At 46.8% G+C, this 14,131-nt stretch overlaps 1 protein-coding gene across 1 annotated transcript in view; it reads left to right on the forward strand.

The window, feature by feature from the left end:
• Positions 1-14,131, forward strand: part of UBR4 (ubiquitin protein ligase E3 component n-recognin 4) — a 155,349-nt gene extending 141,218 nt beyond the window's left edge. The window contains exons 99-108 of the mRNA XM_085844959.1: positions 2,370-2,469; positions 2,561-2,779; positions 4,548-4,661; positions 4,827-4,969; positions 5,150-5,275; positions 6,727-6,921; positions 7,707-7,931; positions 8,987-9,080; positions 10,857-11,019; positions 13,784-14,131. Coding sequence (XP_085701085.1) covers positions 2,370-2,469; positions 2,561-2,779; positions 4,548-4,661; positions 4,827-4,969; positions 5,150-5,275; positions 6,727-6,921; positions 7,707-7,931; positions 8,987-9,080; positions 10,857-11,019; positions 13,784-13,848 — 1,444 coding nt within the window. The 3' untranslated portion in view covers positions 13,849-14,131. The remainder of the gene's footprint in view (positions 1-2,369; positions 2,470-2,560; positions 2,780-4,547; positions 4,662-4,826; positions 4,970-5,149; positions 5,276-6,726; positions 6,922-7,706; positions 7,932-8,986; positions 9,081-10,856; positions 11,020-13,783) is intronic.

The raw sequence follows: 14,131 nt of genomic DNA on the forward strand, positions 1-14,131 counted from the left end.
TGGACATGTTAATATGTCCAAGCATTTGTCCTTTTAAGATCATGGATCTTTCCACGTCAGAATTAGGAGTTGTCCTTTGTGCCAGTTTGCACTCACCCAGTATTACTCCCATCAGTTTTCTCTATGATATGATTATTGCTTTATCTTGACATAATGCTGATGTGATAATCTCCTCTTCCTTGTCTATCTTGGTCATTTTAAGTGTTTTCCCTTAAAACATCACCAAACATTACTGCCTTGCATAAAAAAGGTGTAAAAACAGATCCCTGCAACTGCACACCAATCAGCCTTCTCCCAATCATCAGCAAGGTCATGGAATCAATCATCGCTTCAGGCATTAAATCCTTCCCCTTCTCCAATGGCTTGATTTCCAATCATCAATTTGGTTTCAGACCAGGTCACTCTACCCTGGATATGCTGCTTCTGCTCTCCCAACAATGGATAGAGGTCCTCAATGCCGGACATGAAATCGGAGACATATCCCTAGACGTATCGCGTGCTTTTGACATGTTCTGGCACCCTGCCCTGCTCACCAAACTCTCTTCCCATGGTATCCAAGGCCATCTCCACTCTTGGCTCGCAGACTTCCTATCTTGTCGCAGCCAACGTGTGGCCTTAAATGGAGTTCTTTCATCCCCTCTTCCTGTCCAGGCTGGAGTTCCTCAAGGTAGCGTTCTAGGCCCTGTTCTTTTTCTTGTTTTCATCAATGATCTCTCCGACTCTCTGGAAAATCCTCTTTATCTCTTTGCTGATGACTCCACCCTCTGTCGTACCATCTGTCATCCCTCAGACCGACAAGCAGCAGATTCTTCACTCACTGCAGATCTGGATAAAATCACAAACTGGTCCAACATGTGTTTCAATCCTGACAAATCTCACTCTCGCTATGTCTCTCCGAAAGGACCATTTGGAACACCCCCTCCCCCCATCTACTTTCTCAACAATCCTCTGAAAGAAGTCCTTTCATTCAAGCTTCTGGGTCTCACGATCTGCCATGATGTTTCCTGGGAAAGCCACATTTCAAACCTCGCCTCCAAAGCCTGTCACCCACTGGGAATCCTCCGCCGTGCAAAGTCCTTCCTCGACCCACCTGAGCTCCTGACCACTTACAAAGCTTTCGTCCGCAGCCTGATAGAGTACTACTCTCCCCACTGGGCTGGTGCTCCTGCCTCTCACCTTTCCCGGTTTCACGCTGTGGAAACCACGGCATTTCAGATCATTGGTATCTCTGGCGATGAAGCTGGTCTTTGAGCCTCTCACTCTCTCACCGTAGGCAGGTCGGTAGTCTTTCTGTCTTCTTCCGTCTCCTCACCCCCCACCCCCCCCTCGCTCTGTCTGCGATATGTCCCCCATTCCCCCATATTTCGACAGGGCACTCAAGGTCTGCCAGCAACCCATTCTGGTAAAACTACCAGAACTATGAATCACTGCTCACCTTCACTCTTTCATTCCTCTTTTTTCCTACATTTGGAATAAACTCCCTCACTCTGTTCAATCCCATTCTTCTCTCCAGGCCTTCAAAACAGCTGTTCACCACCTCATATCTTCGCCCATCCAAAACCTTGATCTTTTCTACCCCCGTTAATCCACCCCAACCCCACTTCCTTCAAATTCCCTGCCTTGTATCTGAAACTTCCTGTAATATCCATCTTGTATACCCTGTGTTCCCCACCCCATCCCTCTCCCTTCCATAGATTTCCTCATATGTCTGTTCCCCACTATTTTGTCCTTCCCTCTCCTGCCCCTCTTGTCTCCTGCCCCCCTCCCCCTTGTTGTGCGTTGTGTGTTAGCTCTCATACGAGCCTCGACAATGTATTCAAAAAAAAAAATACCTTCATGAGCATCCAAGCTAGCAGGAGCCGTGGGCCATTCGCAAGGGCGAGGCCAAGGAGTGGCCGAAGCGAGACTCGGGTGGTGTGAGTGTGGATAGCTATTGGGAGCCATCTTATGTGCAGACCTGAGTGCAGCTGTGGCCTGATGAGCCCCTGCAGTATCGAGTATGATCCAAAAGTCTCGTCTTGATGAAGCCGAACATTTTGAGCTGACTCGCGGATGGAAATGGCTTTGAATGAAGTAATCGTAAAAACTACTGAAAAAATTTACAGAAGCTCAACTATCTGATTTTGACGGAGTAGTTTTTGCCAAATAATAATTCGTTTTACACAAGTTTGAGTCTATTTTGGGCGACAGCTCAACAACAATGGGAGTTGGCTCTTTATACTTGGCCTACCAGGCCGAAGCACTGGTTGTATTTTGAGGGATGTGTGTTCATGTGAACATACCTGATTTGACTGATTATGAGCATGTCTCCTGTACTTTATGGTGCTGTTAACCTTCATTCTGATGCACAGTCACTGTTTTTCATTCAGCATTGAGTCTGATGTGTGGAAAGGATTCCTTTCACGTCCAGCTCTTCCTTTCGTGGTCAAACTTCTTACCGGTTTAGCAACCCAGCACCCACCAACTCAGGTAAGTCGTGCTCAAATGTCCCTTTTTCCTTTCAACATTTTACCCTTTCTGTTTCACTTGAGCCGTCGCTATCCCTCCTTGACCATCGTAGGCCATGATAGCCGAGAAGGCCATTCCGTGGCTTCACCAGCTCGAACAGGTTTCCAGTGAAGAGGGTATTGGTACTTTGGCTGAGAACCTTCTGGAGGCTCTACGCTCATATGCAGAAGCACGGAGAGGCATCGAGGCAGCAAGGCGTGAGACCCGCGCGGAGAAAAAGCGTCTCGCGATGGCAATGAGGCAAAAAGCTCTGGGAACCTTAGGAATGACGGTGAGTCTGACATTGGTGTGGGAGATGGGGAGAGGGATGATTAACGATCCACCGAAGGTGGACGGAGGTTGTTTTTACCTCTGTGTCTGCCTGTCTGTCAACAGGATATCTCAAAATATTGTGTACGGATTTTGACGAAACTTGGTGGACAGGTTGGGGGTGTGACAAGGGACAAATTGATTCCATTTTGGTGAAGATCCGAATCTCGATACAACATATATGTGCATATATATTATATATATATTCAATTCTTTCAATGATTATTCACCATTGAGAGATGAGGCAAAAACGATGTACAGTAAACCCTTAAATATCACGGGTCGAAACCGGGTATTTCATTTTGGCGATTCATGGTTTTTGAGCTGAGATGAGTCATTGTTTGTGTCAATGTGTATGATTACCTCCCATTATGAGCCTTTTGTTGTTTCTCGTATGCACTGTTAATTGCATTAATCAGACCAGCATACGGAATGAAGCCAAGTTGAATTGTGAATCGTCATCGAAGAAGAAATGACATGGAGATATCCTGTAATACTGGATCTACAAGATTAATAACGGTGCCAAAACGTAAAACGATGGACAAAATTAATTGTGCCAAAAGACAGAGAAAGGTTATGACATTGTGTGGAAAAAATCGAGTTGTTAGATACGTTAGCAAGAGGTGAAAGTGCGGCATCTGTGGGCCGCCATTACGGGATCAATGAATCGACTGTTTGGTAAACACGAGTCAAATATCCATACATGTGTTCCCACCAGCAAAGGGCAAAAGTCTCGGTCCAGTCCCGTGATCCTCTTATTGATAGGATGGAAAAGCACTCGATTCTGATTCCAAGATTGAGGCACAATCAGAAATAAGTGCCTTTGAGTGCACTGGTGATACGAGAGCAATCATTGCAGATTTACCAACATTTCCATGAGGCACCTGGGGTCGAAAGCTCCAGGTAAACCATAGCAGACCATGATGTTGCAAAAAACTACCCACCACAGCTCATGGAACTGATCGAGGTGAAGGGATTTTTGCTGGAGCAGGTTTTTAACGCCAAAGAGACGGGATTATTTGGGAAGAGGGTACCATCCCGTACCTTCCTGTCCAAGTAGGAAAGGTATGCTCTGGGTCAAGGTAGCTAAGGATCGTCTTACCCCCCTTCAATGTGGCAATGCAGCAGGTGCCGTCGTCATGCTCCCGATTATCCAACAGTCATCACAAGTTCTACATCCACATCTTTCTAACCTCCACCCTCCCCCGATAGCAGCATCATCATCATCCCGAGCTAAGTCTTGTGTTTACTATTTACGGCAGAATACAGTATGAGCACGTATTATTCTTACCATCATCCACCTCGCTATTTCTGACTGCCGCCAAACGTCCTTTGTATTTTCTCGAACCCCAGGAACCGATCCCCCATTTTCCCATTGGCCCTTGGTTTTCACTATCGTGGTATTTTCCAGGAATGTAACCCTCACGATATTTGAGGGTTCACTGTACAGCATGATATTTCCAAAAGTTGTGGACGAGTTATGACAAAACCAGGTGGATGAGTTGGTTCGGTGACGAGAACAAGCTGATTCGATTTTGGTTCAGGTCCGGATCAACATCCAGCCTATCAGTGGGATACAAAATGTAAACTGTTCAGCCTGGCGGAGGCATGCGTTCTACTGAGTGCCGTTCTCGTTTACTATGTTGTCACCTCTACTCTACTTGGTTGTTGAGCTTATTCCTGCTCGGACATCCATCACTTCTACCCGCTTCTGTTCACCTTGCCCACAGACCAACGAGAAGGGCCAAGTCGTGACTAAGACTGCCATGCTGAAGCAGATGGAGGAACTGATTGAGGAGCCTGGCCTCACTTGCTGTATCTGTCGTGAGGGTTACAAATTCCAGGTGAGGTGCAGATTCGGTAAATCAAACCAAAAATGGAACATCAGAGCACAAATGCACAAGGTCTGCATTGTCCTTATTCTCAATGGAAAATCGAAATTCACTTTGTTACATGACCTTTGGTTTTGTTGTCGCTCACTGCTGCCCCTTCTCACTTTGCACCAACAGCAAACTAAAGTGCTGGGAATCTATACGTTCACCAAACGCGTCCCTCTGGAGGAGTTTGAAACCAAGTCACGCAAACAGCAAGGTTACAGCACTGTGTGCCACTTCAACATCATTCACTATGACTGCCACCTCGCTGCCGTGCGGTGAGCCCTTTTATTTTATTTATTCTCTTTTTTTTTAATGCATTTTGTTTTTGAGGCCTTTCTCCTTATTTTTACCTATTTTGTATCGCAACGTCTGTTTTTAATAAAACACCTCTTCATCACATGTACTTACCTGTGCTAGTATCGGGGGTACCAACCTCCTGCATTGTGGATTCGTAGGCTGGCTCGAGGCCGTGAGGAGTGGGAGAGTGCCGCACTGCAGAATGCCAACACCAAGTGCAACGGTCTACTTCCACTATGGGGACCCTCGGTTCCTGAGTCTGCATTCGCCACCTGCCTGGCCAGGTTTTTTTTTTGTTGTTGTTTTTGACATGCACTGCATTTTTACAAATCTGCCATTTTTGTGAATTACCATTAATACTTGCTTTGCTGGGTTGCCAAAAATTGGTTTGATTACTTTTTATTGCTTTGTGTTATTTAATTATTTTCTTTATCAAGCGAGTCATTTCTCATTATTGTGTTAAAGTTTATGGTTGAGAATATTAGTATATTCTCGTTTTCATAACATTTTGGTAGACCCTGTTGGTAGGATCCACGATGAGGTTCCACAGGTAAAAACGCGCATCCAAATAAATGGATTGGGGGGGGGGGAGAGGAGATACTGCAGCATTTTGCACTGCCTTCGCCAATAGACAGAGTTCGATTCCCCCTCATCCTCCCCTTTCCTTCACCCTCATCCTTCTCTCCCCTCTCCTCATCCTCCTCTCTATTCTCATCCTCCTCACCTTATCCTCTCATTCTCCTCCACTCTCCTTATCCTCCTCCCCACTCCTCATTACCTCCTCAACCCCCTCCCCTCATCATCCTCACCTCTGCTCATGCTCATCCCCGCTCCACATCCTCCTCACCTCTCCTCATCCTCCTCCCCACTCCTCATCCACCTCACCTCCTCAACCCCTTCCCTCATGCTCCTCATCCTCCTCAGCTCTCCTCATCCTCGTCCCCTCTCCTCATCCTCGTCCCCTCTCCTCATCCTCGTCCCCTCTCCTCATCCTCGTCCCCTCTCCTCATCCTCGTCCCCTCTCCTCATCCTCGTCCCCTCTCCTCATCCTCCTCCCCCTCTCCTCATACTCCTCCCCTCTCCTCATCCTCCTTCATCCTCTTTGTTCTTCGTCATCATCTTATTTTGTATTATTTTTCTTGCTTTTCTTCTGCCCTCTCCAGAGTCCAGTACTGTGTCGTGTGTAGTCACCATCGTTGACACAAAGGATATATGTGAGCTTGCCTTGTCACCCCAAACTGTACGATGTGTGTTGTGCATAACTAAGGATTTTTTATTGAACACTTGATAGCATGGTTTTATCTTCATCCAATTCTAGTTTTATCAATAATTTTATAATTACAGTAAAGATGACTATTTTTGTAATGACATATTGTATCATGCTAGAAGCACCCGCTCCCTTCGAGAGCCGTCAAGGGGGTCATGCTATTATATTTACGCCTGTTTTACTCCAAGGGGTCCCAGGATTACACATCCAAAAAATGGTTGTCGTCGGTTCAGCCGTTTTTGCGGTTCCTGGGAACAGACGGACGGACAGACGGTGACTTACAGTAATATTGTGATGTAATATCCATTCGTTTTCTACTTAATTTGAAAACCCCCATCCATCCCTCTCCCCCCCCCCCGACCCCAATCCCTTCATCATATGTGAGTACCATCAATTTTCCCTCTATTGTTTTCTCTCCACCTGATATGATCTCCACTTGCTTTCATCATCGCCCATCTTACTCCGCAGACACAATACATACCTCCAGGAAAGCACGGGACAGAGAGAGCCAAGTTACCAGTTGAGTGTGCACGACCTCAAGCTGCTGCTGCTACGCTTCGCCACAGAGCAGTCGTTCAGCTCTGATACGGGAGGAGGCGGGAGGCAGAGCAACTTAAATCTCGCACCTTACCTCGTACATACGGCGCTCTACGTCATGAACACGTGCGTGCAGGACGCGTGCGGGAATTGATTTCATCGTCGCTTCTTCTTTTATTCATTTATTAAACGGAATATTGGATTTGAGTTTCAAACTGGTATTCGATTTTGGGGCTGATACGATAGCCGGCTGTCTCATCTGTCAGCATTCACTGCTGGACATGAAAAATGCCGTTGTGACTTTTGAAAATGGTCCATTGTGTGTCACTACGCTGTCAGAAGGTGCCGCAGATTAGCGACGCGATTTTGTCAGTGTGGTAACCTGTCCAGGTATAGACGGGAGAAGTGAGGAATGAAAGAGTTGAGGTGTGCAGTGAGTGTGCCTGAATTTTGGAACCAGGAAGGGGTTACTGGGGAAACGCGTGCATCCTGGGGACGGACGAAAGACTGAAGGCGTCGGGAGCAATGTTTGATGAGAAAAGGTTCTTTGTCATGTGAAGTTTCACGACTCGTCATGGTGCGCCCTGTTGCTCTGTCGTGTGTGTGGGATTTTGTGGGACTTTGATGATGATTACTACAACGATTATGTTGATTGGATTTTTGCTTTTATTTGGTCACAAAGTTTAAACCCTTTGTAGAAGTAATTGGAGATTACTGTCAACTTTAAACATTTGATGTTCTTTTTTTTTTTAAGTTTATTATTTTATTTTATTCTTTTGTTTCTTCTGATGAACATATTTTTGGGTACACTGAACACATGTCAGACTAGATTGATCAATTATGTATATCTGCTTGGTTGTCTATGTACACCTGAAGATGTCTAAACTGCCGCTGTTCCTGCTCGTCCCCAGTACTCGAGCCACGGCGAGAGAAGACAAAGCTGTCCAGTCGTTCCTGGAGTCAGGACCAGAGTCTTGGGTTGAAAGTTCCTTTGAAGTCGAGGGTCCCCTGTATTACGCCGTTCTTGCTCTTCACGTCCTTCCTCCGTCAGCCTGGCTCACTAACAGAGTTATTTTCCTTCGTCGGCTGCTCGTGCTCGCTCATGCTCGTCACTGCGCTCCGTCAGGCTGTACCAGGTACAACTCCCTCACGCGGCTTTTCCCTCAGTTCTCCAATTGCTCTAATCCCTGATTTATGCTTGTGTGACATGGAGCAATATTGTCGCCATCACTATTTTCTGATCTGCTGACAGTCTGGAAGAGACTCAACCACTCCTTTTTGGAGATACCTCTTTCACCAAGCTCTTTCACCACCCCCCCTCCCCCTCCCCCAACCCCATGTATATTTAGCACAGATGTGGGTGTGTGGATTTTTAATTACCTGATGTCAAAACAAAGCCACCTTGATTTCACCTTATATTTTTTACTTAAACTGGAATTTACATTCCAAATAAGGTATTATCATCACGCACCGTCCGTCAGTCTCCTTTTTCTACTTCTCCGGCCAAGCTGTTAGGCCGATCCGGCTGAAATTTGGCAGCAACGTTCCTCTCGTGACTGGCAACAGGAATGGCAAAGCTCGTTCCGGTCACATGACTCGAAGTAGGTCAAAATGGCCGACTTGGTAAATTTCTTCGAAAATCTTCTTCTCCAGACCCACCAGTCAGAATGCTACCAAATTTGGGTAACAATGTTCGGTCAGGATAAGGATGTTAAATAGCGGAGGTGATGCCGATCACATGACCGGAAATGTGTCAAAATGGCACCCTCGTTAATTTTTTTCGGAAAATCGCGTAAATTCCTTCAAAAATCTTCCTCTCCAGACCAACCAGTCAGAATGCTACCAAGTTTGGGTTACAACATTCGGCCAGGGCCCAGATAGGCTCCAGGTCGTGTGGTCCTATTTTAATGAGGACCCACAAAGTCTTTTATCCGGAATCCAATCGAAAGCTTCCACTGACGCCATCATGGATGATGTAATGCACAAGTCCCCGACTTGCCGACTCTGTTTTACTTATTCTGGCCTCATGCAATATTTGGTGGAACGGTATCCATACTTTATCAAGAATAATCATGTTTGCTCGAGAGGGGGGCAGGGGGTGCCAATCCAATTCAATGCAAGGCTGCCACATCTGGCCATTCCCAGTAATTATTTAGTTCCTACTTTTCCATTCCCCCACCCAATGTGACAGACTCTCAGATGCAACTCCGCTGGAGTTTGGTGTCTATCGGCCAGCATTACTCTTCTGGGGAATGATACATCTACTTTACGACGTGGTCTTTCAGGTACGTGCTTGTGGGTACAAAATATGCCAAACAATTTTTTTGTTGTTGTTGTTGTTGTCGGGAGTATTTGCAATGTGTTTTCCTCTAATTTGCGGATGTTGTGTTTAAACCTCATAGAGATGGAATTTTTCATTTCTGCTCATTGATATCAAACCCTGTTTGATGGAGTTGGCGTCAGTCATCTTTGCTTTTTATTACAGCATGTGCGCTGTATACAATTGCACCGCGTTTGAAATGTCCCCGGTGTCTACCACGTTTCCGGTGTCCCCTGTCCCCCCCCCCTCCCCACGTGCTTCAAGACAGCCAATGACGGCCGTCTGGTAGATGCAGTGCGTAACCGAGACGGAAATAGCGAGAATTGACGGAAATACCCGAGTATTTCAATGGAAATTTGTGAAACTAATGTGTTATATATGTGAAAACCATTGAATTTATTGCTTGACGGGAAAAAACCAAGAAACGCGCCCCTCTCATGTACAAACGAACGAAAGACGTCATTTCCGCCCACCATCGCATTTCGCGCCGAAAGACGTCATTTCCGCCCACCATCGCATTTCGCGCCGAAAGACGTCATTTCCGCCCACCATCGCATTTCGCGCTGAAAGACGTCATTTCCGCCCACCATCGCATTTCGCGCCGAAAGACGTCATTTCCGCCCACCATCGCATTTCGCGACGAAAGACGTCATTTCCGCCCACCATCACATTTAGCGCCGAAAGACGTCATTTCCGCCCACCATCGCATTTCGCGCCGAAAGACGTCATTTCCGCCCACCATCGCATTTCGCGCCGAAAGACGTCATTTCCGCCCACCATCGCATTTCGCGACGAAAGACGTCATTTCCGCCCACCATCACATTTAGCGCCGAAAGACGTCATTTCCGCCCACCATCGCATTTCGCGCCGATCGCCGAATGCTGAAAGCTAAGTTCTTCTTATGCTATCATTCTTTTGCGGCCCCCTGCCACGCTGTATCGAACAATTTCATTCCTTCTGTTATATATAAAGGTGCTTATCACAATAATAACAAGATTTTTACATTTCAAATATTAAGTACGCTTTTTAATTGTTTTTCAACTGAAAAGCATAAATTGCATATTTTAACATTAGTGTACTCATTTGCTTCACCACACGCGCTGTATTGAAGGATTTCACTTGTTTTGACAGGATACCATGTATTTTTCTTGTTTAACAAAACGTTGTGGGACAGGTGATGCAGTGAGTGCAGACATTTGGCATAGGCAAGGCCCGAAGCTGTTTGCATTCAGGGACTGCTGTGTACACGCTTGGAAGTGTAAATTGAACCATGATGAAAATCTGGGGCCGACCGACTCCTTCTCTCTTTCCGTTGATTGGTCGATCCAATATGTCATCACCGATTACATGTTGGAGTACTCCCCATGTAACGTGGAATGGAGCAGTATCTGGGCCTTGTCCAAAGTCTTTGAAAACATTTTTGTACGCAACGTCGAGGCTCATGGAAGAACTACAACATAAAACTGAACTAGCACAGTGGAAAGTGGGGAAACGCCGACAACAGGGAAGGAAACTTTTGAGGAAGAATGAGGGAGTTAAAGAAGTGGGGGGCATGCAGTAGGACACAGAGGGTGAACAAGCAGGAGATTTTAAACCTTATTATTCTGTCTTCCCGATGCTGCTAAGGCTGGAGCTTTAAAATATCAGTTTGAACACACTGAGCCTGAGGGAAGGTTGTTTGCTTTTGGGAAACATGTAACCTCTTGCCATACTCTCACCCCTCCCCTCAACTCTCCCACAGCGAGCTCCAGTTCGTTCCTCAGAAGGTGGCTGGCCCTTTGCACTGGCTGAATATATAAGGCACAACGACGTCGTTTTGTTGGAGGGTACGGAGAAGGCTCTCCGTGCATTACAAGACCAGTTCATGCCAGCCGGCGGCCTGTCAGAGTTCCTGGGTGCCGTTGGTAAGGCGCTCAACTTGTTCTGCATGGCGTGCCGTTCTATACGCGAAGTTAGGGTAGAGATTGCATTCTCACGACATGGGATTTGAACACTCGTCGTTCTCAAGCAACAAAACAAAAATGTGCTGTGGCATTAAAATTACACACCATTTAATGCCCCACCACTACGGCTCACACGATGACCATTTTTCCCTATTCAGCGTCGAGGCTTTTTCAGCATCCTATCAAAAGCATCCTCTCCCATTAACCCCAACAACTGCAAGTCAGGAATAGCGGCGAGAAATCGGTTTTCGTTTCTTGTCCGAGGTGTGACTTGAACTTTTGGGCATCGACAGACAACGATACGGTGGACTCTGGGTAAAATGTTCTCCTTGAGATATCGGCCAAATGGGGGCACTATGGGGTGCTGAAGGTTGACCACCAGGGTCCAAAAAGCCGTTTTCTGGCATTTCCCCCCATTTACATCTACTCCATGCTTCATGATTACTTCATAAAACTATCATCACTGGAACTTGGTGATTTATCCAATAAAATCAATTTGCAAGTCATTTTTGGCAGTTTGAAGTAATCAAAGCTTCCTCAATAATGTGCTCCTTCTCCTCCTCCTCCTCCTCCTCCTCCTCCTCCTCCTCCTCCTCCTCCTCCTCCTCCTCCTCCTCCTCCTCCTCCTCATCATCATCATCATCATCATCATCATCATTTTACGGCCGTTTCCATGCTTGCATGTGTAAGCTGTGGTTCACCTCATGGCTGCTTTCCAGGCTGCACGATCCCTTGCTCGCCCTCTTGTTCGGCCTTTAACTCTCAGCAACACATCCCATGTTTTCCTCGCAAAGCCTCCAACTCTCCTTCCATTCACATTTATGCACCTCCTCACACAGCTACCCACCCACATCCTTTCCACAACTTTTCCACATGTCCGAACCATCTCAACCTACCCCGACGCATAACCTCACAAATGCTTTCTGTACCTAACCTATCTCTTAATTCCACATTTGATTTCCTCTCCTCCAGTGTCACATCACACATCCACCTCACCGTTCTCATTTCATTTCGGTCACACCTCCGTTCATCCTCATTTTTGATCACTGCCATACAACATCACGCTTCTAACACAAGCTACATAAAGTTTTCCCTTAAATATGAATAGGGGTAACAACTCCCTAAACTTCCTCGAGCCACCTCAAATTCTTACATTCACTGCTGCCTCCACACCACCACCTGCACTAATCATATCACCAAGGTAACAGAATTTATGTACACATTCCAGAGATATATCCCCATAAACTAACCTTTCTGCTCTAACTGGAGTCACTAGCTTACCTGCGCAAACAGTACATTCGAAGTCAGGTACCACCAACCCCTGATGTACCACTACCCTGGGTACTGCAGTCTACCCCTGATGCCACTACACCTCTTGTGCACCCAGCAGTTACGGGATTTACACAATATTGAATTGTTACAAACACCTTTTCTTACAGACAGCACAGGGGTCCACCTCCCTCTTTTTTTTTTTTCCCCCCACACTTCCTTCTCCCACACCACTAATCAGTACTTTTGTTTTCACTGTATTCACTTTCAGTCTTCTGGCCTCCGTACCCTCCTTCCATACTGTATATTTACTCATTACCTCTTCCACACTGTCGGCTATCAGCACCAGGTCATCAGCATCACTCGGCCCAGAGACGAACGCCGCCCGGACGCGCCCGGAGACGAACGCCGCCCGGACGCGCCCGGAGACGAACGCCTCCTGGATGCGTCCTTTCGTCCGGACATAACTATTGTCCAGATTTGTCCAGAGACAGAGACGTTGGGGAGAGTGAGAAGTGACGTCGTCCAGGGTGGCGGAGCATGCACGGACCCCTCGCCCAGGGTGGCGGAGCACGCACGGACCCCTCACCCAGGGTGACGGAGCATGCACGGACCCCTCGCCCAGGGTGGCGGAGCATGCACGGACCCCTCGCCCAGGGTGGCGGAGCACGCACGGACCCCTCGCCCAGGGTGGCAGAGCACGCACGGACCCCTCGCCAAGGGTGGTGGCGCACGCACAGACCCCTCACCCAGGGTGACGTGTATTAATAGTTGCATTGTCTGCTCACCTGGACTTTAGTCCGGTGGGCTTATGCGATTGGGCAGTGTCCTTCGGTCAGTGAGTAAGTGAGTGAGTCAGTCAGTCCATAAATATTTCAGTCATTGTCACTTGAACAAAACGCACGATTTTGATGAAATTTGGCTTCAACCTTCATATCTGGTGCCTATCGAAATTGTATTGACCGCATCAAAATCTGCGCTCATCAATGGAGTTTGTGGTGCTGAGGGGGGTTGAGTGACTCTTTTGAACCAGGTGAGTTTCAGGACACACGGTCCTATTTTTATTCTCGTATTGCCTGATGAGTTGTATGTGATGAATTAATTGAGATTATACATCATACCTCGATCTCTTTTGTTCAACTCTAAATTCCTTCTGCACAAGGTGCAGGTACCTTTGCAAGTAAAAAGTAAAGATTGAAACATGGTTTTACTGCTGGATGCTCTTCCTGATGCCATCCACTTATTTCAGGGTGGAACCTTAGCCTTCAGCTCAAAACCCTAACCACAAGGCAGTGGTTGGGGCTGGAACTACACTGGAGTTTGCTATCTTTGGGTTCCATGTGTTCTGTGGATTTTCACCATCATCCTTCCTGTTTTGAAAATTATCACCCTCTCCTCTCCCACCCAAGTGCCATTTTCAACTTGACTCCGAACTCATGAAATGTTTTCTTTTCAGGTTTAACTGAAGAAATTGCCGATGCTGACACCTTCCTCCAAGACCTCCTTGCCTCGGTGCCATAGCCACCATTCTTCCGCCGCTCTGCTTCTTCGTCCCTTGTGAAAATATTCCATTCGTGTCTCAATCATCCCTTCCCTTTCCTCGGGGTCCCTTTAAATCAAAATTACATCACTTATTCTTCATCAACTCCCCAACAAGATCTCAAATGTAGCAGCTGTCATTCTCCTTCGGTCACTTGTCGCTCAGAACGGTGATCCACATAATACTTAACTTGCTGGTCACGCGCGCACGTCCATCGTGCTGTTGCTGCTTCTAAAATAAAGTTTTGGTTATGTGTGTTGTGTA

Source organism: Eptatretus burgeri, chromosome 11, assembly GCF_056783735.1.
Source record: "Eptatretus burgeri isolate ZD-2024b chromosome 11, Ebu_testis_v1, whole genome shotgun sequence".
NCBI classification, from domain to species: domain Eukaryota; kingdom Metazoa; phylum Chordata; class Myxini; order Myxiniformes; family Myxinidae; genus Eptatretus; species Eptatretus burgeri.